Below are 13,260 nucleotides of genomic sequence, written 5' to 3'. Positions count from 1 at the left end.
GAGAGAGAGAGAGAGAGAGAGAGAGAGAGAGAGAGAGAGACTCCAAATAGGTCATTATAAATAGTGCTGAGGGATGGAAATAGGGAAAGAAGAACCAGATCAATTAAGACTTTGATCTTTCTTAAGGATTTGCTCACAGATGGAAGCCCTTGGCAGAATACAAGCAAGCATTAGTCTGACTAGTCTGCAGAGAATACAGAGTAAAACAAAGGTAAAGAGAGAGAGACCAAGGAAGAGTTCACTGCAATTACACAGACCAAACAGGACATTGGGTTCAACTCAGGTACTTAACACTGGAGAAACTATACTTAAGGACTAGAACCGTTTGCCTAAAAAATTAACATGTGGAAAATGAAGATACTATTTACTGAAATAACAAAGACTATGTGGAGAAAACACTTATGAAGCAAAGAATTAGGTCTGAGGTAGGGAGTTAGAGATACCACTATCCAAGTAAAGGTACTGAAACGGAACAGTAGAGATATAGAACATATATTTGACATGAAACATGATACATGTGAATGTCTTGCCTGTAAACATACATCCTGGGATCATAAACAAATAAATCATATTTAAAGATCACATAAAGAGAGGTGTTTCATGAGGTCAGTCTTCTACATTTGAAAGACAAAGGAAAATACAGAAAAACAAATAAAGGAGAATTGGTGACTTGGACACACTGTACTGAAATAATATAACTTAGAGGGTCTAACTCCATGGTAACTACAATTTAGTGTTAGGGTTTGAAATCACTGAAGGAAGGCCCCAGACTCAAATAGTATGCAAAAACAAAGAGCGTTTAATCTGCAGAAATAACCAGCATGCAGGGATCACCACCACTTCAAAAAGGTGACCTAGACAAAGACACTAATGGGACTCCTATTAAATCCTTTCTGATGTCAAAAACTGCAATGAGAATTCTGCCAGTCTTCAAGTGTCACTAGTTAATTACTTCTAAGATAGCAAACATGCATCTAAAACCTAGAGCACATTCCAAAAGGTTGTAAAAACCTCTAGCCAAAGGTCATAAAAACGGAACTAAGGATTTACTATAGGTGCAAGGACAGAAGATAAAATATTGAATAGGTTTATCTATACAAAACTTCAAGTATAACTTAGTTATGGTCTTTAACTCACCAGGAACCTGTACTGCTAGTAACAAATGATGAATGCTTAGCCAGATAATTACTCTTAGTAGATACGCATGTAGACATCCTCTATCATAAACCTTTTATCCAATTTATGACCTGAATTTATGTGCAAACTTGTGGTAGAATTTTTACCATGTGATCATGCCCTCTGAAAGATGTACAAGTGCTGAGAACAAAGAGCAGAGACAGGCCTCCCTCCCCTTTCTCTTCCCAGGACTTCAACCAAGAGGTGAGCAGTTCCTGCAGAGATTAGCCCATTCTAAGATAAGATTATCTCCCATTCATGTGGCTATCTTTAGGCTGTTCCTCTTGTCTTGCTCCAGGACTTTGGAGTCTGCTGCTGGAGCAAATGGTTTATGGCCTAGTTTCTGAGTAGAAACAAAATGGGATGAAAAGGCCCCTTCATTAGTTTTAAAGGTCAATGCCTAACTCTAGTGAGAAAAATAACTGGGTTTGAATTCAGCATTAAGCAGAGAACAGAGTATATAGTACTTGATCAATATTCATTTCCTTCCTTTCCCCTTTTCCCTCAAAGAAGAATTTGACATTTTCACTATGCATATTTGTATCTGAAACGCTATTATATCAACAACTCAAAACATTATTCTAAGATCCTAAATTTAATTCTTGCATGGCACAGCATTATCTAAGAATTTAATAGAAAGGAGACCTCTGGGTTGGCAATTTAATCAATAGTAGAGTGTTTGCTAGCAAGCACAAGGCCCTTTGTCTCCAGCAATAGAAGGTGTCAAGTACAAGAAATTCATCCCCTTGGGCCCTACCCTGATTAATCAGAATATGGAAGATAGGATTATCAAGATCTCTAGGAGATCTGTTTTCACACTACAAAATGTACTGATCTGAATCATTCAGTCAGCACCAACAATAATGAGAACTTACATACATCATTAAACACCAGAGCCTTGGAGTGTGAAGTCCTCCTCACTTTTACTTCTGCTTCCAAGTATATTCCTAGAATACACTTGGATCTTGGGTTCTGCTTCTTCTGGTTCAGGCTAGTATTTTCAACTCTTCCCCTACACCTCCTAAATATTTACCCAAGTAAAATAACCTTCATTTTATTTCCCAATCAGTTCACTACCAATCAAAAGTATTTTCATGAGATTACTAACATTTTAACCAAATATGAATACTCTACAAAGTTATTTTCAATCAAAAAACAAAAACAAAAAAAACAATCAATTGCAAAGGAAAACCCCTTGAACATGGCTCACATTGCCTTCCAGTTGTTGATGTCTCTTCACAGGCAGAGGGTGGCAAAACCTCACATTTCAACACAACGGAGAAATGAGCAGTAGAACAGTATTTCTGTTAAGATGCCATTTTAAAGTACTTCATTAATTGAACCTATAAACACATTAACCACAATTTCCTACAATGCCTAAAACTGATCTAGTGAAGTGTAAATTAGAACATACAAATGTACTACTAAAAAGTTACAGATACTGATTTATCTTCAGAAAAAAAGAACAATGAAAAATTATCTTTGTTCAAAGTTAACAAAACAACAAAAGAACACTGGACATATTATACATACACTATACATACACACAGTCTACAAATACACATGCACAAGTTTTCAGTTCAGGTGATAGATCTTGTCTATAAACATTAATCTGAGGAGAGTAGACAAGTAGATGGCTTTAAGAATCACAAATAGTTATATTTGTGAGATAGATAGATATTCCATATAGATTTGTGATAGTTCATGAGGGCCAAGGCCAGTCCCTAGGATTCTACATTTTACTTTTTCACAATGCAAAATGTATGTTTTAAATTTAAAACTTAATTTTCTCCAAAATGTCCTCGCAATACACTGCAGCTCTTAAATATCAATAGAAAATAGAATTGAGACTATATTCTCCACAAAATTCTAGAAATAAAACTAAAGATGGTTAATAACTAAGGGTAATAAAAGAGCACAGAAAGTAGTTCTCTACTGTAGATCTGTTAAGATCTCTCCTATGCCTTCTGTGGTGACACAATTTTTCCAAAATGTCTCTTGACTCTAAAGAAACTCAACTTTTAGAGATTTTGCCATCAAGTGCATGATGTGCCTTGAGAAAATTTAAGACTGCATACTCAACATGCTATCCTACTCAGCCTGTTTAACCTACTTTGAACAAGTATAACCAACCTTACTATGCCCTGCACTTTTCATGCAATCAGCTTGTACAAGGTAAGCTAAATGAGTTTTAGTCTTAAATTACATACTTTTGCATTCTCCTGACCCAGAATGGTGTGTGTGTGTTTGTTTATGCACGTACATATGCACACTATGATAATCATTTGATGAAAGCAACCAATATGTTGAAATGCATAATATAGGTATTAGAAATAACCTGTGTTTATTGATAACAACTGTTTGCAGTGTCAAGGTGCTATTCAGGGTCAGTAACTTACTCTCTTGTAATAAATTCTTATTCCTTTCTCATATTGTTTATTTTTACTGTTCAATAAATAAAGAAAAAAGCCTTTTATAGAACAATCATGACAAACATCAGACATAGACACACACATACACATACACAAATACAAACATCTGACACAGACACAACTCACAGGCAAAAGATACCGGCACACACAACAGAGAGGTGACAGATAATAGACCAGTAACTACAAATCACAAACAGGCAGAGGACACAATGGAGAGTTCAAATTTGGACTCACTCGGGAACACTAATCCAAGAGGATGCTGCTTTGTTTTCATTTCCAAATGGAATATTGATACACTAAGGATATCTTTAATGCATAACTGATACACTCTCATTAAAGTAGGCCAACTGTTTTAATAATAACTACACTATAGAATACCTGTACATGAATGATGTGTGACATTTTATCATTAACAGTCAAATTTAGAGAAATATTTTAAATGGCCTAATTAAGCTATCATTGCTGAATTAGTGCATAATTTCAGAAGTAGTGTTTAGCCATAAATAAAAGAAATACTAGCTCTACGTACAACCACTGTAGAGGAATTTTAATCCATCAACATGGCTGCTCTGGCAAAGGATCATATCCAAAGACCTAGGACTATGTGATCAAGCTGGAATAAAGACATACTCTCGGTACATAACTTTAAGATAAAATTCTCACCAAATTGCTCTGCTTGACCTCAAACTGAATCTCTCAATTTATTTGAATCTTTTGGCTCCTTCTTATTCTGTGGCTTCAACTGCCTCTGCTGACCTGCATTGAATGTCGTGAACTCACAAATGGACTCAACTCCACTACACTTGCAGAAGGAAGAAGGCCATGTTTGAAAGTGACATCTAATTGAGGGACAGAATTAGAGGAAGATTTGACAGAATGAGTCAGAGATAGGATACACCCAACTTTCAAAAGGACAGCACAGGAAAGAGAAGGTATTTAAGAGCAGCAGCAAGGGAGAGAAAGAGGGGGTGGGGGTGGGGTAGCTGGGAGACAATGCAGTGAGTGCAATGCAGTGCAGTGGAGTTGAGTTCATTTGTGAGTTCATGACATTCAGTGCAGGTCAGCAGAGGCAGTTGAAGCCAGAAAATAAGAAGGAGCCAAAAGATTCAAATAAATTAAGAGATTCAGTTTGAGGCCAAGCAGAGCAATTCAGTGAGAAGCAAAGAAAAACACAGATTGAAATAGTCAGCTTAGTTTAAGCCAAAAGAGTTGAGTTGAACCAGCCAGCTAGAGTTCAGAAAGAACTAGAAAAGGTGAGCTTATTCAGCAGTAAGCCTCTGAAAGGACAATTATCCTGGAGAATAAAAGCAACATTTACATTTCATTTTTCAGCTTCTCAAAAGTACTTCTTTTTAACAATTTTCCCACATAAGATCACAATTATATTTTGCATGTCCAATTCTTCTCACCTATTCTCCAGTAAAAATGATAAAACTTGCAGAATTGCAAGATATTTTTAATATACCTATAATAAAATTATACTTTAAATGCTCATTTTGATCCAGTATTGCAATACAGACATGATCTAAACTTTGAGTAAATACTTGGCATAGTATTACTCCCTAAAACTTAAGAAAAAATTATCCTCAACTTAATTTCCAGAAGAAATCCTTTATAAATTATGGAACATTTTTATGGTAAAATATTAGTATCCATTAAAATTTATGAAGTACCAAATTAAGTAAAAAATGTGTATTAGATAATAATAAATCATAAAAACACATTTTTATAAATAATCTCAATTTGATTATGAAAAAAACTCAAGCTAATTTGAAGTCATAAATAAATTGCTACTCTTCTTTGTATATTAAAGTGTTCTCTAAGAGCTCATTTTATATTCCAAATTAAAAAAAAAAAACTTTAAAAAGAAAGGACTGGGTAAAATAGCAAAGTAGATTTCACAAAAGCACTAAAAACTATACCAGAAGAATAATATCAAGGGTAGAAAAGTAGCTTTGCAAAGAAATATGTCAATCACATAAAGAACTTTCAAAAGACATAAAAAAAATGCTAAAACTTGAACACACATAATTAGCTCAAACCATCAATATAGCTTAGACACTAAAACAAACATCCAAGTATCAAATATTAACCATACAAGTTAATTGGGTGTTTTTAAGATTTTATTTTTACTCATGTGTGTTTGTGTGTGCAAACATAAGTGCACACACACATGTGGGTACCTGTAGAGTCATATCCCTTTGAGCTGAAGTTATAGACGCTTGTGAGTTGCCCAACATGGGAGCTGGGAAGCCAACTCAACTCTGCTGTAAAAGAAGTAAGCATTTTTAAGCCCTGAGTCATCTTTCTAACTTCTAAATATCAGGATACTTCATACTACCTGTCTTAGTCAAGGTTTCTATTCCTGCACAAACATCATGACCAAGAAGCAAGTTGGGAGGAAAGGGTTTATTCAGCTTACATGTCCACATTGCTATTGATCACCAAAGGAAGTCAGGACTGGAATTCACACAGGGCAGGAAGAGTTGCTGATACAGAGGCCATGGAGGGATGTTCTTTACTGGCTTGCTCCTACTGGCTTGCTCAGCCGGCTCTTATAGAACCCAAGACTACCAGCCCAGTGATGGTCCTACCCACAAGGGGTCCTTCCCTCCTTGATCACTAATTGAGAAAATGCCTTCCAGCTGGATCTCATGAAGGCATTTTCCCAACTGAAGCTCTTTTCTCTGTGATAACTCCAGCCTGTGTCAAGTTGACACAAAACTAGCCAGTACACTACCAAACATACAATTTTTTTAAATTCTTTTGGTAAGCTGATAAAATAAAATACCAGCTAATTATACTGCTGGTAAAAGGTGAAAATGAAAGAAAATCTTCAAGATAGATGTGTGACCAAAATAAATAAATAAATAAATAAATAAATAAATAAATCACTGAAGGTATCAAGGTATATAGCATGCAACTGAAAGTACGGCATGTATAAAAAATAGAACATTACTAAAAAAACAACTTGATCAACACCTGGATGCTAAGGCACTGCTTGCCTGTTTTGAAATGTCAAGCAAGAGAAAATAGATGACACTTAGCAAATGCTAACCAGGATATAATTTCCGAAAGGCTGAATACTGTGTTTTATATATGCCAAGGAATTTGGGAAATAGGGGTAAGTAACAAACTCTATCTATCTGTAAAGAAACAATAGATGACCTTGCCAGGAATAAGCATCAAGAGCTATGCTCCTTACTCGCAGAGATAAGAACATGGGTGTATCTGTAATGACACCCATTCAATTTAAAGGTCTAGCAATTATATAGGTATACATATGTATATGTCTGTGTCTATATATATGAGGTATTTATAAGGCCTGCTGCATGCTTAGTAGAAGTAAAACTTGATAAGGCAAAAGGAGTTAGAATCAAAGGCATGACCATGTAACCCCAAACTTATTAAAGTAATGAAACCAGGAGGTGAAGACATGTCTCACTGGTCCAGAGCACTTGTTCTTGCAGAGGACCAACCAAGGTTCATTTCCTAGTACCTGAATGGCAGCTCATAACTATCTGTACCTCCTACTTCAAGGAATCTGATATCCTCTGCTGACCTCCATGGGTACCAGACACACACACACACGGTGCTCATATACACATACAGATAAAACACTCACACATAAAACAAATTGAAATTTTTTAATGAAATCATGCAAGTCAAAAATGTAAATACATATATTAGGTAATAGTAAGCTTTAGATTAAGTTCTGTGAGACAAGTTCTAATTCAGTCCTACATCCAGTTTCTAATACTACTAGTATTAGAATACTACTAGTCAACTACTATGAATGAATTAATTATTGATTAGGTAAACAAATGAAGGAATATATATATGAATGTAGAAAGCTCAAATACATTTAACATATGCAAAAGTAAAAATTCATTTCTATCAAATGATTTGCCAAAATTGTTCAAGGTGCTACATCTCTCTTCAATTCACTACACTGTGGGGAACAGAGGAAGCCATGAGTAAATAAGGGGATGAAATCCTGAATGAATGTCTATTGTTGACAGGGGCACAGACCCATGAGAATGTCAGTCTTCCCAGCCAGGCTCAGAGAACTAGCAAAACCTTCTTCAGATCCAAGTATGCATATTTAGGAAAGATTGTCTATTGTGCAGGAAATAGCAAACACAGCTTACTCTCAGATGGCTAAGCTAAGCTAAGATGGCTTACAAGCTAAGACTGCATCCCCACAGAGAGACATCACACCCAGACCAGCTAAACAACCCTCCTTTTTCAGCTATATAAAATAAACATGCCTCCTCACATTAAGTTTTCAAGTTGCTCTTGGTATCATGTCTCCAGCTTATCTATACATGTAACTGTCCTATCTTTATTCCTTTATCACCCCAACAGGTCTCCAGGATGGATTTGTGCAGGTCAGAGAGAAGAATGTAAAGAAAGAGGAAGGAGGAGGATGGTAGAAGCAGTGAAAGGAAGTGCATGTCTAAGTGCTAGGAGTAAAAATGGGACAAGCAGAACCAAGAAAGAAGCAGTTCTGTTTGTACTTTAGAACTCTGAAAGAGATTTTTCTGGCAGTGTTCTCCTTATGAATGAGCTGTCCAAATGGATTATATTCATCTCCCAAACTATCAGGCTTCTTTAGGGATTTCAGAATTCCACGAATTTGAGTTTGGTGTAGTGAAATACTTTGTAGTCACTGTTGATCTTCCTACACTGAAATAGTCCCTGGGCTTCCAGCTAACCTACCAAGATCTATGTTTAGGACTTCCTTTCCCAGGTACAGAAGTAGTCAGAGGCAGTGGGCTCTCTTGTGCTCAGGCTTGATCTCTGGCAACAGCAAGCTGCTCTTGACCTTGAGCTAAAGCAGGACAACCCAGCCAGTCTCCTCCCCACTCTAGGCCCTTGTCTTTGAGGCTAGGATCAGAGGAGGCATATGCCTCCAGGCTGGGAACTACCTCAGGAAACACTCTGGTCTTTCCTCTTGGTAGACAAGGCCAGCAGCAGCTGTTAGTAGTAGGGCTCTTGCAAGCAGCCCTGAGAAGGGGCCTGCTGGAAGGGAAGGATCTAGTATCTAGCAAGATAATCAATCACCCAGGCCAGAGGCCTGGTTTGAGATCACACAGAACTGCCACTGAACCAGAAGTCAAGCTGCATCAAAAGCATTTAAGAAACAAAAAAGAGGGAGTTGTGAGAAGTGGAGGAAGCCTTGGGCAAATAATGTGAGGGGCAGATAACTTCCTGAATATTTATTATTGACAGGAGCGGAGCCATGTCTAGGACCCCAGTGCCTCAACCACACTGAGACTGGCAAAGCCTTTTCCAGGGGAAACTCAAAGAGAACTTGCAAAGCCTTCCTCTGATCTGGTGCAGTGTATCCAGAAATTATCAAGCATGGTTTCCTCTTCCAGTATGACTACAACCTGAGATTGCTCCCTTACAGAGACTGTAGTGATAGGACTGAGAATGGTCCCCAGAAGCTCATATACTTATAGATCCAGGTTGGTGGACTGTTTAAGAAAGATAAGAAGGTGTGGCCTTGTAGAAGGAAGTGTGCCTCTGGGGGTGGGGTGCAAAGATTTCAAAATGCCATGCCAAGCCAAGTTCAGTCTGTCTATCTCTCCATCTATCTCTCTGTCTCTGTTTCTCTGTCTGTCTCTGTCTCTGTCTCTCTGACTGCTGTTGGTGGATCAGATATAAGCTCTCAGCTACTTCTCCATTGCCATGCCTGCCTGCTGCCATGCTCTCTACCATGACAGTCAATGACTCACCCGCTGAAACTGTAAGCAAGCCCTAGATTAAATGCTTTCTTATTTAAGCTGCCTTGGTCATGATGTCTCTTCACAACTATAGAACAGTAACTAAGACAGAGACCTCTAATCAAGATTAGCTATATCTACCTCCTTGTTCAGCTGTATACACTAAACCCACCTCCTTGATACAAATGTATAAAATAAATACACTTAGTTTATTGGCTGCTGCAGTCATGGTGTGTCTACATCACAGCAAATGGCCTAAATGACTACAGCTTTTCTATACATCAGTCTGTGTGTCTGTCCTTTCTTCACTCTCTCTTCACACTAGTCAGGTTTCCAAGGTCAAGCCTTGCAGGACGCAGTGCTATTCCATATACATTTTGAAAACATTCTAAAGCAGAATACATCTTTACACCATTAAATAGTCACTTACTTAAATTTTTCAGTAAATTGTAAGCACCCAGCCTTCTCTCCCTTACCTTTTCAACAGGGAGAAGAAGTTGCAACAGTCGAACCGTGAACAGTGAGATGCTGACAAAGGCCATTCTGTGGTGCACTAGTACAGCCTCGGCTTGCTCCAAGCTAAAACTGGTTTTACGGTAGCACATGGTTTCTCCAAGGGACCCCAACACTTGGAGCAGTTTCTCTTTCTGAAAGCATTCAAACAAGACAAAAATAAACAAAACAATCAATTCTGCATGTAAATATACAAATGTCATCAAGAACAAATACTATCATTAACAAACCAACACGAAAATTTACTCCTTGAAGCAAAAAGAGCCAACATCTTGTGATAACAGAGTGTACAAAGGAACAGAGGTGCATTGACGTTGTACAGGGAAGCCACCAGAATTTAGTGAGAAATCCTAACCAAGAATAACAAAAACAATAAAACACAAAAGCTCAGAGGGTTATAAATTCCTCCCAGTTTCCACTACCTAATTCTCCAAATTGGAGCAGAGATACATGTGGACCTTGCTTCAAATGTGTACCAAGCTTAGTATGTGCTAAATACAATTGCAAATATAATGGGGTAGAGGAAGTAATTTAATAGAAATATTCTCAAATCGACCCAAATGTTTATTAAATAATAAAACAGAAACCAACTAACTAAAAAAAAAATTGTCAAATTATGTCAACTTTCTTCTCTAAGGTTGTTTAAAAAAGAAATATTTGACCATTATAAATTTCCACGTAACTTACCACTGAACCAGGAAACTGTATCTTTTATACTGAAAAGTAAATGTAACATAAAAGAATGATATAAAGCATACAGAAACTGACTTGCCAAGTCATGACAATATAGACCAAAATGTATTCTGGGTATGCTGACATCCTCTCCAAACTAGTTGGTTCTTAGAAGAACAGCTTCCATCAGAAAGTACAGCAGAACAATGACAGCTCACTTTGGCGGTCTCACTCCCAACACAGGACACATAAACACAGCTATGGAAAACCTGCAGACTGAGAACACTGGCCACTCAATGCTAGGTGCTTGGTAACTTGGAAGCAGTGAATCATGAGACAAAAAAGGATGCTTCTTGGTGAGCTACAGAGACAGCAGCAACACACAGAGCAAACCGGAACAAAATAAAGGACAAGGGGAGCTGGGAGTCATCTAAAGAAAGGCCCAGCTCCCGGCTCTTTGACCTGATGGCCATGTGTACAGGAAAAAATTAGGACCTCTTTTTATATGCAAAGTAGAATGGGGTACTCTAAGAAAATAGAACTTGGCAAGTGCTTATCAATAAATTTCATTTTAACAACAGTAATTTTTTTTCTTTTTACTTCAAGTGACTAAAAGTAGTCACATTTAGGGGAAGATTCATTATGCTGTGCTTAACAAAACTGAGTTAAGAATGTTAGATATGACTGAACTATTTAGATCTAGAAATATGAGTATATATCCTCAAGTACTTCATTTCTAAAGTGATAATATATTGTGTTACTTATTTAATATATTAACAGCATTCCATCTTTTATCTTAATGTTTGTCAAAGTAGGAACATAAATTTCAGTTTTCTTGCTTCTTTTAACACTGAAGAAAATAGCTTTTATCAAGGAGGTATTTATTTTTAAGTAAATTATATGTAATTTCAAGCACTGATAGTTGACCTAGCATTTCTTATGAACCAAATGGTACTTATATAACAGATTTAACCTTTACAGTTAAAAAAATTTTTTTCTTTGAGTCACAAAAGATCAGCAGCCAAGAGTAAAAAGTGAATGACTAACTTTCTCAGATAAATGTTCTGGCCAAGAATTTTCGAGTTAATTTAAGACACAACTGATAATCTATTCCTCACATTTCTAAGGATAAAATCACTTGCTGAAAACCTTCAATATGTGAGGAGGAAAAAAAATCTCCTTTTTAAAGTACTATGAAGGAGTATAACTTTAAAGAAAAAATAAAATGAAGAATAATTTTATCAGAGACTAGGGATGTAACTCAGTTGGTTGTATTATTGTTCAGCATACAGGAAGCTCTAAATTTAGTGCATTGGCAAGGTGGATCATGCCTGTGATCTCAGCATGTGGAAAGTGGAAGCAAGGGGAGCAGAGGTTCAAGATCACCTCTGGCTACACAGCAAACTGGAGGACAGCCTGGGATATACGGGAGTCTGTCTCAAAAACATAAAACAAATAAACAAGAACTACTATCACAAATTGAAGGACTTAAAAACATATTATACCCATTGTATGTCATTTATTTATCTTTTCAAGATACATGTATCACTAAAAAGATAACACCGTAGGTATTTGCATACATAGTACTATTATAGTTAGAAACCTAATGACCTCCAAAGTCTAAATGTTAAAGGCTTGGTGTCCAGGGTGAAGCTATCAGGAAGTAGAGCCCAGTGGAATATCCTTAGGTCACTGGAAGCTCTCATTTGAAGAGGCCTCTTCTCCTTTCTTTGTGCTTCTTGACTATGAAGCACGCAGACTGACATCATACATAGACTACCACTGTTATCCACCACTGAGTCCACTTAGTATTAATCTGTAAAATCCAACACCCTGAGTAAAATAACCCTCTTCCCTTAACAAGTTAATTGTCTCGAATATTCATTATAGCATCAAGTAGATATTATGCACAAATATTTATTATGTAAATATCTACATTGTCTTTATTTTAGTTGTGTTTTTATGATCTGACTTTTATTCCTAAGGATTATATCAGCCATTCCCTAACAGCCAAAACAAATCTTAATTAAATATAGACCGACATAGTCACACTAACAAAGAAAATTTAGTAACTACAAGTTATCACATGGGCTGTGGGCACAGTTCAGTATAAAGAACATACCCAGCACATGCAAGGCCCTGGGCTTGATCCCCAACACTTACAAAACACTAAACAAATTATCCTAAAAGCAGTAAGTTATCTTTAAAGCAATATATATTTTATATGACTAATAAATTATAATACTTCCCTAACAAGATAGTCAAAAGGGAAGCAAAGAGTACAGATATTACTAATTGACATTAACAAAAGAGATGTCACTCTTTCAAGAAAAATGTTTATCAGATGATTTCAAACTAAAAGATCTAAGTGACAACAGAATTATGCTACATTGAGATGTCAAAAGATTTATAGTTTGCAATTACATACAGATACACTGAGGGATCTTAGATGAAATGCCCTACATTGGGAAGAGGGAATTTATAGAGCGCACCTCCAGCAGGAAGACAGAACATCAAGTCAGGGATGGGGTTGCCATTCCACAGTCACAACTCTGACCCATAATTGTTCCTGTCTGAAAGAATTATAGGGATGGAAATGGAGAGGAGTCTGAGGAAAAGAAGGTCCAGCAACAGGCCCAAAGTGGGATCCAGCTCAAGAGGAGGTCCTAAGGCCTGACACTACTACTGAGGTTATGGAGTGCTCACAAAAAGGGACCTATAATGACTACCCTCTG

At 36.9% G+C, this 13,260-nt stretch overlaps 1 protein-coding gene across 1 annotated transcript in view; it reads right to left on the bottom strand.

Annotated features, from left to right (window-relative positions):
* Rttn (rotatin) overlaps nucleotides 1-13,260 on the bottom strand; it is a 149,999-nt gene that overhangs the window by 117,529 nt on the left and 19,210 nt on the right. The window contains exon 11 of the mRNA XM_021150514.1: nucleotides 9,817-9,987. Within this exon, the coding sequence (XP_021006173.1) occupies nucleotides 9,817-9,987 (171 nt within the window). The remainder of the gene's footprint in view (nucleotides 1-9,816; nucleotides 9,988-13,260) is intronic.

This window comes from Mus caroli, chromosome 18, assembly GCF_900094665.2.
Source record: "Mus caroli chromosome 18, CAROLI_EIJ_v1.1, whole genome shotgun sequence".
Classification (NCBI taxonomy): Eukaryota; Metazoa; Chordata; class Mammalia; order Rodentia; family Muridae; genus Mus; species Mus caroli.
Note: the sequence above shows the minus strand (reverse complement) of the source record. Positions and strands in the feature narration are given on the sequence as shown.